The 13,282-nt window shown below is 36.7% G+C and overlaps 3 protein-coding genes across 7 annotated transcripts; all 3 read left to right on the forward strand.

Annotated features, from left to right (window-relative positions):
- Positions 1-727: 727 nt before the first annotated feature.
- Positions 728-4,642, forward strand: LOC107480199 (uncharacterized). 5 transcript variants are annotated; one of them, XM_016100345.3, is made up of 4 exons: positions 728-993; positions 1,161-2,288; positions 3,533-3,607; positions 3,708-4,642. In XM_016100345.3, exons 2-4 carry the CDS (start codon positions 1,383-1,385, stop codon positions 3,822-3,824), a joined length of 1,098 nt encoding a protein of 365 aa, XP_015955831.1. In that variant the 5' UTR covers positions 728-993; positions 1,161-1,382; the 3' UTR covers positions 3,825-4,642. The 5 variants fall into 5 exon arrangements, with proteins under 5 accessions (XP_015955831.1, XP_020994460.1, XP_015955830.1 ...); XM_021138801.2 differs by having other exon boundaries at positions 1,180-2,288; XM_016100344.3 differs by having other exon boundaries at positions 1,201-2,288.
- A 56-nt stretch (positions 4,643-4,698) lies between these two features.
- LOC107480197 (aldehyde dehydrogenase family 3 member H1) lies at positions 4,699-7,841 on the forward strand. Its single transcript, XM_016100342.3, has 11 exons — positions 4,699-4,915; positions 5,026-5,127; positions 5,245-5,488; positions 5,705-5,773; positions 5,857-5,953; positions 6,248-6,570; positions 6,662-6,766; positions 6,845-7,017; positions 7,116-7,206; positions 7,308-7,457; positions 7,543-7,841. The coding sequence occupies exons 1-11, from the start codon at positions 4,878-4,880 to the stop codon at positions 7,774-7,776; spliced, it is 1,626 nt and encodes a 541-aa protein (XP_015955828.1). The 5' UTR covers positions 4,699-4,877; the 3' UTR covers positions 7,777-7,841.
- Positions 7,842-8,172: 331 nt separating this feature from the next.
- Positions 8,173-11,159, forward strand: LOC107480198 (aspartic proteinase Asp1). Its single transcript, XM_016100343.3, has 8 exons — positions 8,173-8,888; positions 9,208-9,325; positions 9,415-9,638; positions 9,711-9,932; positions 10,011-10,149; positions 10,237-10,437; positions 10,522-10,594; positions 10,682-11,159. The coding sequence occupies exons 1-8, from the start codon at positions 8,689-8,691 to the stop codon at positions 10,798-10,800; spliced, it is 1,296 nt and encodes a 431-aa protein (XP_015955829.1). The 5' UTR covers positions 8,173-8,688; the 3' UTR covers positions 10,801-11,159.
- The last annotated feature ends 2,123 nt before the right edge of the window (positions 11,160-13,282 follow it).

A 13,282-nucleotide genomic window follows, 5' to 3' on the forward strand; every position in this document is an offset into this window, starting at 1 on the left:
TATCATTCAATTATATATGATTTTTTAGATAATTATTTATGAATTAATATAAAAATAATTATTTTAGCTGTAAATTATATAATTAAAATTTAATTTTGATGAATTAGTGTAAATAATTATTTAAAAAATAAAAAATTATATGTCTTTAAAACTCATATTAAGATTATAAAATAATTTTTTTTTTATTAGTGATAAGTTTAAGGACACATGTTATCCTATAGATGAACCCCGTGTCTCTGTTATAGTGTTACTTATCTCTCTTAGTTCTTACCCTCAAAATTGAATTCTGTGCCTTTACATTATCAGTGCGTATGTGGGGTGCACACCTTAGCGTCGGCATCATTTCCGGAAACTATCTTCATTGTGGGAATCAAATCTTTGTCTCCGTTTATTCCTCAATAATGAATGTTGCAACACCTCTTTTTATTTTTTTCAAAAGAGGAAAATAAATTTCCCAAAGCAAGGCTTGACTGTTCGTGAAAATAGTAATTAATATAAAGTCTGTATATTATCATTCAATTTGATTATAGGTAGAGTCAAATTTTTTATCTAAAAATGGTTAAAAATTAAAAGCTTATTGAAACTTATAAATTGAATTGAATTGATTGCCAGTGCGAGTGCAAATAAATCAGGAGTAATTGGAATAGTGAAACGTGTGATTTGAAGGGTATGGGTTTTTAATAGGGTGTTTATTATTCTGATTTTAGAAGATGGAAGGAGTAAGTAAAAGGTGAAATGTAATAAAAAGGAAGAAAGAGAGTGGATCGGATGCGACTGTGAAAGTGAGAAGACAATAGAAGAGTAGAGTAAAGTGTGGGAGAGTTTGGTGGGTAATAATAATTAACCTTCCACACAGGGTCCTCTGAGTCTGAGTGTGAGTGAGTATGAATATGAAGCCAAAGAAAACGTGTTAAGCACAAAAAGCCAATTCCTACAAACAAATTCCAAATCTCAATTCTCCTCTGCTCAACAGTCGCGGTAGCACCAAGTAAAGTAATCACCTCATTCCCTTTTTCTTTCCAATTCGCTGCCTGATTTTCATCCTGATCAAATTTTGGGGATTTAATTTACTTTTTATCTTCTGAGATGATAAAGAAAAAAGAAGCTGTTTTTGATTTGCTCATATTCCATTGACGTGCATTTATAATATTGTGCTTCAGGTTATTCACATAGATATAGATTAAATTTTATACGTTGCAGCTTCCACTTGCTCCTCTGCATCTGTTCGAATGGTGGTGTTTGGTTTCTTCTTGAGGTAATTCTTGGTGCAGGAGATAGTGTTTTGAGGTAAATTAAGTGAATTTTCTTCAATTAGAATGGGGAAATAAGCTGATAGTTCAAATTCTGTGCTTGAATCTGAATACACCGCCGACAATTCATCAATGGGCAAAGAAAATGGGTCAGCAACGCCGAAGGAAGAAGGCAGTGATGACGGTTACTCAAGTCTTGAGACTGTTGAATTAGAATCTCAGTCACGACCTAGCTTAGAGAAGGACACAGGTTTGCCAAGTTGTCGCGTGTGCCAATGTGCCGAATCTGATAAAAGGGGAGATGCTGCCCTAGAATTTTTGGGCATCACTCCGGTGATCAAAGCTTGTAAATGGAATGGGGAAGATGGGGAGGTAAGATCAGAAGGCCAGGGAATTCAGAAAAATATGTCTTTTAACAAAAATGTTGGAAACAAATCTGGGATGGTGGAATTTGTAGGCCCTAATGGGGAGGTTTTCATGTGTAGAAGTGATGTGGAGATTGGTTTGTCTCACCAAGATGCATTGATTGAACTTGGTTGCTGTTGTAAGAATGACCTTGCTTTAGTACACTATGCTTGTGCACTCAAGTGGTTTATTAATCATGGATCAACAATTTGTGAAATATGTGGACACATAGCCAATAATATCAGAATCTCTGACTTCAACAAGGTTGTTGGTTCTCTGAAGGAATATGAAGCCTTGAGGGAGAGAACTGTCAGTGGGGATCCTGGTCCTCATGTTCATGCGAATAATAATACTGGCGTTGATCCTGACGCTGTGGCTGCTATCCGGAGGCAGCGGCTAAGTGAGATTGCATTATGGTTTTGTCCTCATAATACCAGTAGTATAAACAACAATAGCAATGCCGACACAGTTTCACAGGTGGCTTCTGAGCAGCCTTCAAATTTTGTTACTGAAGATGCTGGCCTTGCACAGAGTCCTGCAACCAAGTGGGCCGTGGAAGGCACAGGGATCCTGCTTGCTACTGGCCTGCTTACAATCACCCTTGCGTGGCTGATAGCTCCCCGAGTTGGAAAGGTACGTAAGATTTAAAGCCAATCACAATAAGTGGTGAAACATACCAAATTCTTTATATGGTAATTTCTTGCCTAGATGTCTTTTGCCTGAATGTGTCTGCATATTTTGGAACTGCCCTAAGTATGGGGCCTCAAAACCTATGCATTTACATTAATTATTATAGGGTTGAATTTCAGAATGTCATGATAATGATGCATGCATTGGGGTCATGCAAGCATGGTATTTCACTAAAACATGGAGCAAAGATACTAGTTTGTCATTGCTTCCATATAATTTGTAGAGTTGCCTTTATTTCTCATGTCTCTCTATCTGCTAGATTAATACGAAATTGGAAACTTTAGCTAGCAATTTTATTCAAGGAATTTGTTATCATTTTTATAAAGGACATGAGATTAATAATGGACTCACATTGATGTTATGGACTGGTATTCTCATACTGATCACTTATAAGGTCTTCTTCCCTTTGGCCATACGCATATTTAGGGCTTGTTTGTGTATGCGTCTAACTAGAAAGCCTCACAGAATTAAACTAACAAACAATTAACAATCAAATGGATCTAATTACTCATAGTGTAATAAATCATCGTTCGTTTATAGCTCAAGATTAAGTCTAGCTTAGAGTTTAGATAACTTACTCAGCTCCAATGTTTAGAGCCACATCATTTGATCAATCAATATGAATTATGTGGACTTTTGCTTATATTCATCTGTAGGCTTCATTTTTTGGTGTCTTTCTTTTGATATGTGTGCTCTGTGAACATCTATCTTAAGAAGAATAATGTCACTAGCGTTTGTGTTGTAAGGTGGTCACTTTTCTCGGAAAAGTCATTTTTTAACTCTCTGGAGCACTGGCTGCACCACTTTACCCTAGAACAAGTTTTGCTGGCTAACTATGAAATGGCTCTAATGAAAAAAATTGAGGCATAAATCTTATAGCAGGTTGTATTTTATGCTATCATTCTGTGCTTCTGGCCCCAAACCTGACTAATTGCTCCATTCATGGCAACTTCGAGAGTTACTGATTTGGATGTGCAAAGGAAGGGACTGGACAGCCTTAATCACATCATAGCTTTTTTAGTCTTAGTTGAATATAGTTTTTTCCATGTTCAGGTTCATTCCAAAATACAGTGGTGTTGGTTGTGTTTGGAAGCTGATTATACAACTTGTTTGCTTCTTCCATATTGATTTTGGTTAGAAGCCTGCATAATTCAACCTAACCTATAGTTGATCGTATTGTTGTACAGAAAACAGCCAAAAGTGGTCTTCACATCCTACTTGGAGGTGTTTGTGCTTTAACAGTGGTTGTTTTTTTCCGCTTTGTAAGTACTTCACGCACCTTTCTATTGTATTTTGTTTGAGAAATTTGATCGAGTTTTGATTCTTGGATCCTGATAGTTTTGTATACTCGAGTTATTGCAGTTTGTGCTTACCAGAATCAAGTACGGACCTGCACGTTATTGGGCAATCTTGTTCGTTTTCTGGTTTCTTGTGTTTGCAATATGGGCTTCACGGACACATGGTGCCCATACAACGTGATTCCTTAGTACTTAGTAGTTAGTACAGCGCTATAGAGTCTTGTTTTGTTTTTCATTTCTCTTGAGCCTTTCAATTGAAATTCATTTATGACCGGGTCTATTTCATAGTAGATTATTATCATTATCATTATTACTATTAAATGTAAAATAGCTATAACGTTGTTTGTAAAGCTACATTTCTTTCTATGAGATCGTGTTTAGTTATTTTGAAGAACTAATAAAAATAAATTTGAAGAAAAATAAATTTTCGTTGTCTTGTAATTAACTTATAGCTTTACTTTCTTTGATTGATTGAAATACAAGCCATGGAAATTTAAGGGAATCAGTTGAGAGAGCATAAAAGGGAGGATTCGAGATCCAAATCAAAGGGTGGCCTGCCGTACCTATATTTGGCGCATAGCATTGGGCCGGATACTCTGTTTTCGGCTGTAATTGTAATACATCATCATTAGTCATTATGATAATGGATTATAGAGAATTAAATATCTCCCCAACCGAAACACTGCTAGCATTTATGGTAATGGAGCGAATAATCATATCGGACAAAGTTTGACATAGACATATAGTGGAGTTATCAATTATCATAGTTAACGAATGAGCATTGTTGGTTTCCACAATAGATCCTTTGAATCTTGTTTGGTAGTGTGATTCATTACTTAATTGTGGTGTGTGAAGTGAAGGTGAACCAAACCAAAATGAAATATCACTTTCCATTTCGTCTTATTTTGAGGGATTGGGTTGTGGTTTGTGAGTGTATGAGGGGTCCCTCTTCATCTTCCTCATAACCACATAATCAATACTGAACCAAACAGTAACGAGGTAAGTTACACGTGCATGATCCACATAAAAACAATTTTCGTATTTGAACTGTTCGGAGATACCTCACATAAGAGTTTCCATTTATTTTGGCTCTGTGCTTCTGTTGTTGTTCTACACTGCCGTTGCCTTGTCATCACGATTTCTCTAACGTTATCCTTCTGTTTTTAATGGCTCAGAACTCACTCCACTTGTACATTTTTATGTAACTCTTTCTCCTCCTCTCTCTCCTTCTACCATGAAAAGCCTCTTCCTTGTATCGTTCCTTGCACCAAGGTACACCCTTTTCTTTCTTTCTTTATTCATGACCTTATTTACTTAGCAAGTTCAAACCTGTTCTTGTAACAAAGATATGTTGCTGAAGGTTCCTCGTGTTGGGTTAGCAGTGCCCCAGTTGGAAGCAGACCCTTCTCTCAACATTTAACCACCAAGTGCTTTGGCAAGCAACTTCACTTCCACTCTCGATGTGTTCTTTTCTCTTCATACACGTAAACACCTCTCTCTCTCTCTCTCTCTCTCTAGTCATATTCTCATGCTGCTTTGGTTTGTATTGCTCAACTCTGACGTGTCTTTCTTGCATGGATTATGTGGTTTGTGTTGTGAAGATGTTCTGCAACGCTATCTGTTGTGCCGGAACTACAAGAAAAGGAAACATTTGATGGAGAGAAGGCTTCTTTGCTTCTCAAAGATCTCAGAAAGACCTTTAATTCAGGGAAGACAAAGAGCTATGAGTGGCGAATTTCACAGTTGGAAGGCATAGTCAAGATGCTAGAAGAGAAGGAGAAGGAAATTCTTGATGCTCTTAATAAAGACCTTTCTAAACCAGGATTGGAAGGATATATATCTGAGGTCTACAATTTCCTACTTTCATTTTCTGCTTCATGATTTTCTCTTTTTAACCAGTGCTTTGAAGAAAAATATCTCCATACAACTGTATTGTTTTTCCTCTGCTTCCTTTTGTCATGATGGCATTGAGTTTTTCCATTTGTCTGAAGATTCACCTCAGGCTCAGACTTACATTCATTGCGGTCACTTCGAATTATATCGTGGTGCTTATTAATGCAGGTTTCCCAGGCAAAATCATCATGTAGTGAAGCACTTCAAGAACTGAAACACTGGATGAAGCCGGAAAAGGTAATAATTACTTACTTAACAGAAGAGGATTGTGCCACATTATATAGATTGACATTAATAGCACAATCTTTTTTCCCATTCAGGTCAAAACTTCATTCACCACATTACCATCATCAGCAGAGATTGTGTCAGAACCATTGGGAGCTGTGTTGGTCATCTCCACATGGAACTTCCCTTTCTGTATGTAAAGTTGTCTTCTTTTTCAGATATTTGCCATATCTAAACAGCATTTGTTTCTATCAGATACAACTTTTCCGTACTTGTGTTGTTATCAATGTTGTTGAAGGTTTGCACATATAGAGAAGTCTATCATACATTTGCATATTTATCATGTTTAAAGTTTTATTATCTAATGAGTTCTCAATTTTCTCATAAATTTCTTGGAATCCTTACACTATCTAGTGCAGTGACTTTGCAACTTCTACTTATCGTTCCCTTCACAATGATGAGTTCTTAATTACCTCCTGTGTTTAGTGTTATCAATGGATCCTGTCATTGGAGCCATATCAGCGGGTAACGCAGTGGTCTTGAAACCATCAGAAATTGCTCCGGCAACTTCATCAGTACTTGCAAATTTGATTGAAGGTTATCTAGATAACTCTGCAATAAGAGTAGTTGAAGGGGCTATTCCTGAAACAACTGCACTCTTGGAACAGAAGTGGGATAAGATACTTTACACAGGTAGTGCTAGGGTCGGTCGCATTGTCATGGCTGCTGCTGCAAAGCACCTTACACCTGTGATTCTGGAACTCGGTGGAAAGTGTCCAGCTGTTGTTGATTCAGATGTCAATCTACAAGTTAAGGACATCTCCATCCTAAGCTCATTATTTACACATCCAAGTAACTTTTTTTTTTTTTGATGTAATAATCATTGAATTAAAATCTCAGGTTACTGCTAGGAGGATAATAGGTGGAAAGTGGGCATGCAATAGTGGACAAGCATGCATTTCTGTTGATTATATCATCACAAGAAAAGAATTTGCTCCAAAACTGGTTAGATTTTAAGAACTTATGTGAGCAGTTAAATCATATATATTTACATTATTCTTGATAAGTTTGTGCACACAACAGATAAATGCTTTGAAAGAAGAGTTGAAGCAATTCTTTGGCGAAGATCTGATGGAATCAAAAGACATGTCTCGTATTGTGTCCCCGACCCAGTTTTCCCGGCTGGTGAAGCTCTTGGATGAAGATAAAGTATCTGACAAAATTGTTTTTGGAGGTCAGAGGGATGAGATGAAACTGTGAGTGGCATTCTCATATTCTTTATTATTAAGATTCACATATATAGTGTGATATTGTATCTTATTATTAATTCTCCCTCTTTGACTCTTGGATACAGAAAGATTGCACCAACTATCTTATTGGATGTTCCAGATGATGCAATGGTGATGCAAGAGGAGATATTTGGGCCAATAATGCCAATCATCACTGTGAGTACTTGTTGGCAAGGATAATATATAAGGCCATATTACCATAATATATATATTCCTTGACAATTGCTTCAACTTTAGGCCATATTCCATTTATGCAGGTAGAAAACATAGAAGATAGCTTTGGCATAATCAAATCTAAGCCAAAACCTCTTGCTGCTTATCTCTTTACAAACAATGAGCAGTTAAAGAAGGCATATGTAGAAAATATATCTTCTGGAGGGATGCTCATCAATGACACTGTCATACATGTAGTGATTCTCTGATATCCCTTAATTATTTTACACATGAAAACTATAATCATACTTGACGTTTATGTGTGCATCGCCGATGCAGGTTGCGACTCGTGGTTTGCCTTTTGGAGGAGTTGAAGAAAGTGGAATGGGATGTTACCACGGGAAGTTCTCTTTTGATAGTTTCAGCCATAAGAAGTCTGTCCTCTATAGAAGTTTTGATGCAGATTCATCCTTAAGGTTCCCTCCATATACACCCGAGAAGGAAAAATTGTTGAAGGCCATTTTCAGTGGCAACATTATTCGCATAATTCTTACTTTGCTTGGATGGTCTTGAATTAGAATAACGCATATACAAGGGACATCCAAAGAATCTGTTTTTAATGACTCTAATTTTTAAGATGTCGATTGTCGAGCGAAGAATTGGATAAATTGTAAATGCGAAAATAATGGTCTAGGCTAGTGATCACCACGGCTTCCACTATTGTCAAGATGAAAATGACATAAAATGATGCTAAATCATGCAAGTGTGGTAACTCTATTTTAGCATGTTTAAATATGTTTGACTATTAAGATTCTAGAGAGAGGAGTTGGGGCTTTAGAAATTAGAATCAAATATAAGTATTAACAAAAATGAGAGAGAAAATAATAATAAGCCAATGGCAAATAATAATGCCACATGTCACTCTTTGTGTTGTTCTTGGAATAAGTATTTTGAACCATTCACCATTTTTTTGGGAGGCAAATTGAAATAAACACATACGCACTTATTATCCAATGAAAAATAAGGGATGCAAAATAAATCATATATAAAGGGAAACAAGTGATGCTGTGTAATTGTGTTAGATAGTATCTGTCTTTTTACTTTGCTGGTCAAATTCTTTCAATCCTTTGCCTTTTAATTTTGAAGTTTGAAAGAAAGAAGACAAATAAAATAAGATTGGTAGGAGCATGGCAGAAGTTTCGACGAAGCTGGGGAACAAGAAGAGTTAAGACAAATTAGTTATTTGATTTGATTGTAGCAAGAAAAGAAAAGAATAAGAACCATCTCATTCCCTCCTTAAACCCAAAACCCCTCCAAAAGGGAACTGAACTCTATTCTATTCCTTTCAACTAACTCCAAGTAAAGAACCAATTCATTCATGCACGTATCAGAGTCCTTCAAGAATCAAGTCAAGTCAACCCCCCACCACTCTTGTGAATTCTCTCATCATAGCTTTCTCCAGAGAACATTGAAAGAAAGAAGGATATGAAGATGAAGCTGGGATGGTTGGTTGTGACAGTTATGGTTTTGAACCTGTCAAGTCCTTGCTCAGCATGGTTTGGTTTTGGCAACAAACAAAAGACTTCAAAGAACTCTATTCTGCCAGCTCAGCCCTCCATCATCAACCGTGCTGCCCATGGTTCCTCCATTATCATCCCACTTTACGGCAATGTTTATCCTGTTGGGTACGTACCTACATAGAATCTTCTTTCTTAAACACACAAAAAGGCAATACCTTTTATGAATCTTGAAAGTGTGCAATTTTGTATGGAAATGTATATGTAAAAAGAAAAAAAAAAAGATTTGCATATCAAGATTCGCAATAGAAATATTTCATTTATTTAGTGATTGGGCCCTCTCTCTCTGCCTTTTGAAATTTATTTATTTGATTACCATTTGAAGAACAAAAAGAAAGGTGCACCGACACTAGCAAGATTGGTTGCTGTTTATCCTTTGAAAGATGAAATTATTGTGTCTCATCCTTCCTTGAAACAATTATTGCAGGTTCTATAATGTTACTCTCAGCATTGGGCAGCCACCAAGGTCCTATTTTCTGGATGTTGACACCGGTAGTGACCTCACATGGCTTCAATGCGATGCCCCTTGTTCCCATTGCTCTGAGGTATTACGTGGAAACTGATTTCTTCTACACAAAGAATGTGAACAAATGCTAACAAAATCTTATCCTTGAATACTTGTTTTGTTTGTCAGACTCCCCATCCACTGTACAAGCCCAGCAATGATTTTGTGCCGTGTAAAGATCCCCTATGCGCGTCGTTGCAGCCGAGTGATGACTACGAATGTGAAAGCCCTGATCAGTGTGACTATCAGATTGATTATGCGGATCAGTACTCAACACTTGGTGCACTTGTCAATGATGTCTATCTTCTCAACTTCACCAATGATGTCCAACTTAAAGTTCGGATGGCACTTGGGTTAGTCATATTCACTCTTTGATTTGCTACCACCCCCTCCATGCATGTTCATGCTCTGATTCCTTTGTGCAGATGTGGATATGATCAGACTTTTTCGCCTTCTTACCACCCGTTAGACGGAATACTTGGGATTGGCAGGGGAAAAACCAGCTTGGTGTCACAGCTGAATGGTCAGGGCTTGGTGCAAAATGTTGTTGGACACTGCTTAAGTTCCCAAGGAGGAGGATATGTTTTCTTCGGAAATGTCTATGGTTCTTTTCGAGTGAGCTGGACTCCAATGTCATCCACAGATTCGTAAGTAGACCATTATCAGAACTCAGATGATTCATATAATTGATTGTATCATGTTCTGATTTGAATCCTGTGTCTCAGAAAACATTACTCAGCAGGGCCAGCTGAACTTGCTTTTGGAGGAAAGAAGAGTCGTTCTGGAAGCCTAACTGTTCTTTTCGACACTGGCAGTTCTTACACTTACTTCAACTCCAAGGCTTACAAAGCTCTCATTTCTTGGGTAATTTCTAAAGCATTCATCACTAGTATCATACCAATTTGGAAATGTTAGTTAAGAAGGGTCATTTTGTTCAACTTGGAAATGCAGTTGAAGAAGGAATTGCACAAAGTACCCATAAGTGTAGCAGCTGATGATCAAACCTTACCAATATGCTGGCGTGGTAAAAAACCTTTCCAGAGCATACGTGAAGTGAAGAGATACTTTAAGCCGCTGGCGCTTACTTTTAGCAATGCTGGAAAAGTTAAAACTCTGTTTGAGATCCCTCTTGAAGGTTATCTGATACTATCAGTGAGTTCTAACCTGTAACCTTAAGCAACCTAGATGAATATATCATAGTAAAGGCAATGGACTAACGAATTGTTATGGTGGCAGAACATGGGAAATGTTTGCCTGGGAATTCTGAATGGCTCTGAAGTAGGGTTGGGAGATCTCAACATAATTGGAGGTAGGAAATAATTAATTTCGTGTTAACGTTTTTGGGATTTGATGTTATATCATTAATTATAAAGATGTTGTTTGTTTATATATGCAGACATATCCATGCAAGACAAAGTGATGGTATTCGACAATGAGAAGCACTTAATTGGTTGGGCACCTGCAGATTGTACTCGTCTTCCAAGATCAAGAGGTTTCGGTATTTTATCATACTGAAAAAAGAAAAGAAAAATTCCTAGGTGGAGGTTGTTGTGCCATATATAGAGCAGGTTAATTCATGCTATCTTCATAATGTGTAGTGTTTGTGAATATAGTCATTGATCATCATCATGTATTAGTATATTACATTCTGATCGAGTAATGAATGTAATCGATGGAAATATGTGAATATTTCGCATCGCGTTTATTTTTAGAGCTATGCTACACATAAAAGTCTTTTTGGCTTACAGTTTTACAAGTTGGGTCAAGTCTAACAAAAATTACATTCATCCACTGGAGCATGATAACATGCGCGTCACTCAACCGTTTCCAAAGCGCGCTCTCATTCACCATTATGGAAGACGCTTCTTCTTCTTCTTCGCGTTCCTCATTCTCCTCCTCTTCTTCCTTCTTCTTCTCCTTCTTCTTTGCGTTTCTTCTCTTTTTTTTCGCGTGTTTTATCTTCATCGTTGTTTTTCTATTACTGTTGTTGTTGCTGTATTTTTTTCTTCCTCCTCTTTTTATTCATTTTTGTAACATTGTGTGTTTTTTTGTTCTCCTTTATTTGATTTTTTCTCCCAAGAAGAATTATAAGAAAATGAAATAAGATGAGGAAGAAGAAGCAAGTAGAAGATGAGGAGGAGGAAGAGGGAGAGTTTTTAATTATGCGAATAAAAATACACCCAAAACTTCTTAAAATACATTCAAATATTTTCGTGTTACACTCAAATATTTTTGTATTACACCCAAATTTGCTGCAAATACAGAAAAATGTTTTCTCTAATGCTGCATTTTTTCTTCTTCTTTTTTTCTTATTTCTTTCTTTCTTTTAGTTAAATGAATGTAAGTTCATCCTCTTCCAAGTAATTTTGCAGCATTATGTATTTTTTCTTTTTTTGTTTGATTTTTTTGTTTTTATTCTTGTTAAGAGATTAGAGAAAAGGACAAATAGGTCCTTAACCTTTTGCCCTGTGAACATTTTGTCCCTGACCATTTGAAAATACTTTTAAATCCCTGACCTTCACAAAACTTGGATGAATGAGTCCCTCCATCTAAATGCTTCCGTCAGACCCAACGAAAAAGTCTAACGTGACTCTCGTTCTGATGACCTGGCGTCACAGGTTGACACATGAACTGATGAGTGGAAAGATACTTTCGAAAATTGGACAAATAAGTCCCTCAACCTAAAAACTACGGTCATTTCGCGTGTGTGCAAATCAAGAAAACAACACTCGCACAACAAATCAAAATATATATTATTTGCGTCTTCTTTTAAATATATGTGCATATATATGATCATTCAGAGCCTGATAATTATCACCGAGATTCTCGCTAGTTGCTCCGGTTAGACCAGTCTAACAATAGTTTTCATCTTATAGAATCAGAACGAAATTCCCTTGCTTAGAGGGATTTGCCACAACCAAATTATCTTCTCCAATGTGTTCTATAATGGATTATTTTTCTTTGACCCCAGCAGTAAATGGTTTAATGCGACAATACACTCTGATGTTTCCTGCATCCAAAAGGAAAGAAATTATGTGAATTCCCTATTCACCTACATTGGATGATCCCGAATAAAAGTAGCAAAGATAATGGCACCTTTTAATTTTTGGATTTCATTGAACAATTTTCGATTTTCAGCCACAACAACCTGATAGTTCTCGGCTGCATGCGCCAGTGATTTAAGATTTACACCTAAACTGTTTAAAATAAAATGATTAACAGCTTGTTGTTAACCAAAGTGTAAAATAAAATAGGAAGAGTGAGCACTAACATGGCATGGGAACAATAGAACATACCTAATTGATTACACTCCTCTGCATAAACCTTTTGCTCTTGTATAACATCTTGCTTAATGGACTCCCAAGATAATTTCATTTTCTGCAAGATTTCAAAAAATTTGCACACAAGATTATAATGCTTAGCATTGTGAATATCATATTTGACATCAACACATTTGTAAGCGTACCTCTAGGTTACTAGATTGAAAATTTACAACATTTAGCATCTGGTTCTTTTTCATGTTTCACTCGTTATTTTTTGAAACATAACAAGACTCTAATTGCGCCATTCTTCTAATTGCTGCTCATATACTTTAGCTTTCTGTTCTATTTCTGCTTTAGCTTCCATAGCCTCTACTTCTAATCGTGAGCATTTTAATTTAAGTGCTTTTTTGCCTCAAGTGCTCTAATCCTGGATTGATACTTTTTTTCACGAACCTTGAAAAGATTGCTTTGTTGATGGCACAGGACAGGGAAAGAAAGTGATATGATGAAATCAATGCAGAAAGAAAAACAAGTCAAAGTAGTAATAAGTGTATTTGCCATACAGTTCTTGAATGTTCTGCTTGAGCTGACATGCGGCGCTCAAGCTCCTGGGAAACTTTTCTCAACAAGCAGGTGACGCGCTGAATAACAAACATTAATATTAATGAATGAACGAAACGAGCCATGTGCAACACAAACCAAAAATCTGTTAAGGCCATACATACATAAGGCAT

The sequence above is a fragment of the Arachis duranensis genome, chromosome 3 (assembly GCF_000817695.3).
Source record: "Arachis duranensis cultivar V14167 chromosome 3, aradu.V14167.gnm2.J7QH, whole genome shotgun sequence".
Taxonomy (NCBI): domain Eukaryota; kingdom Viridiplantae; phylum Streptophyta; class Magnoliopsida; order Fabales; family Fabaceae; genus Arachis; species Arachis duranensis.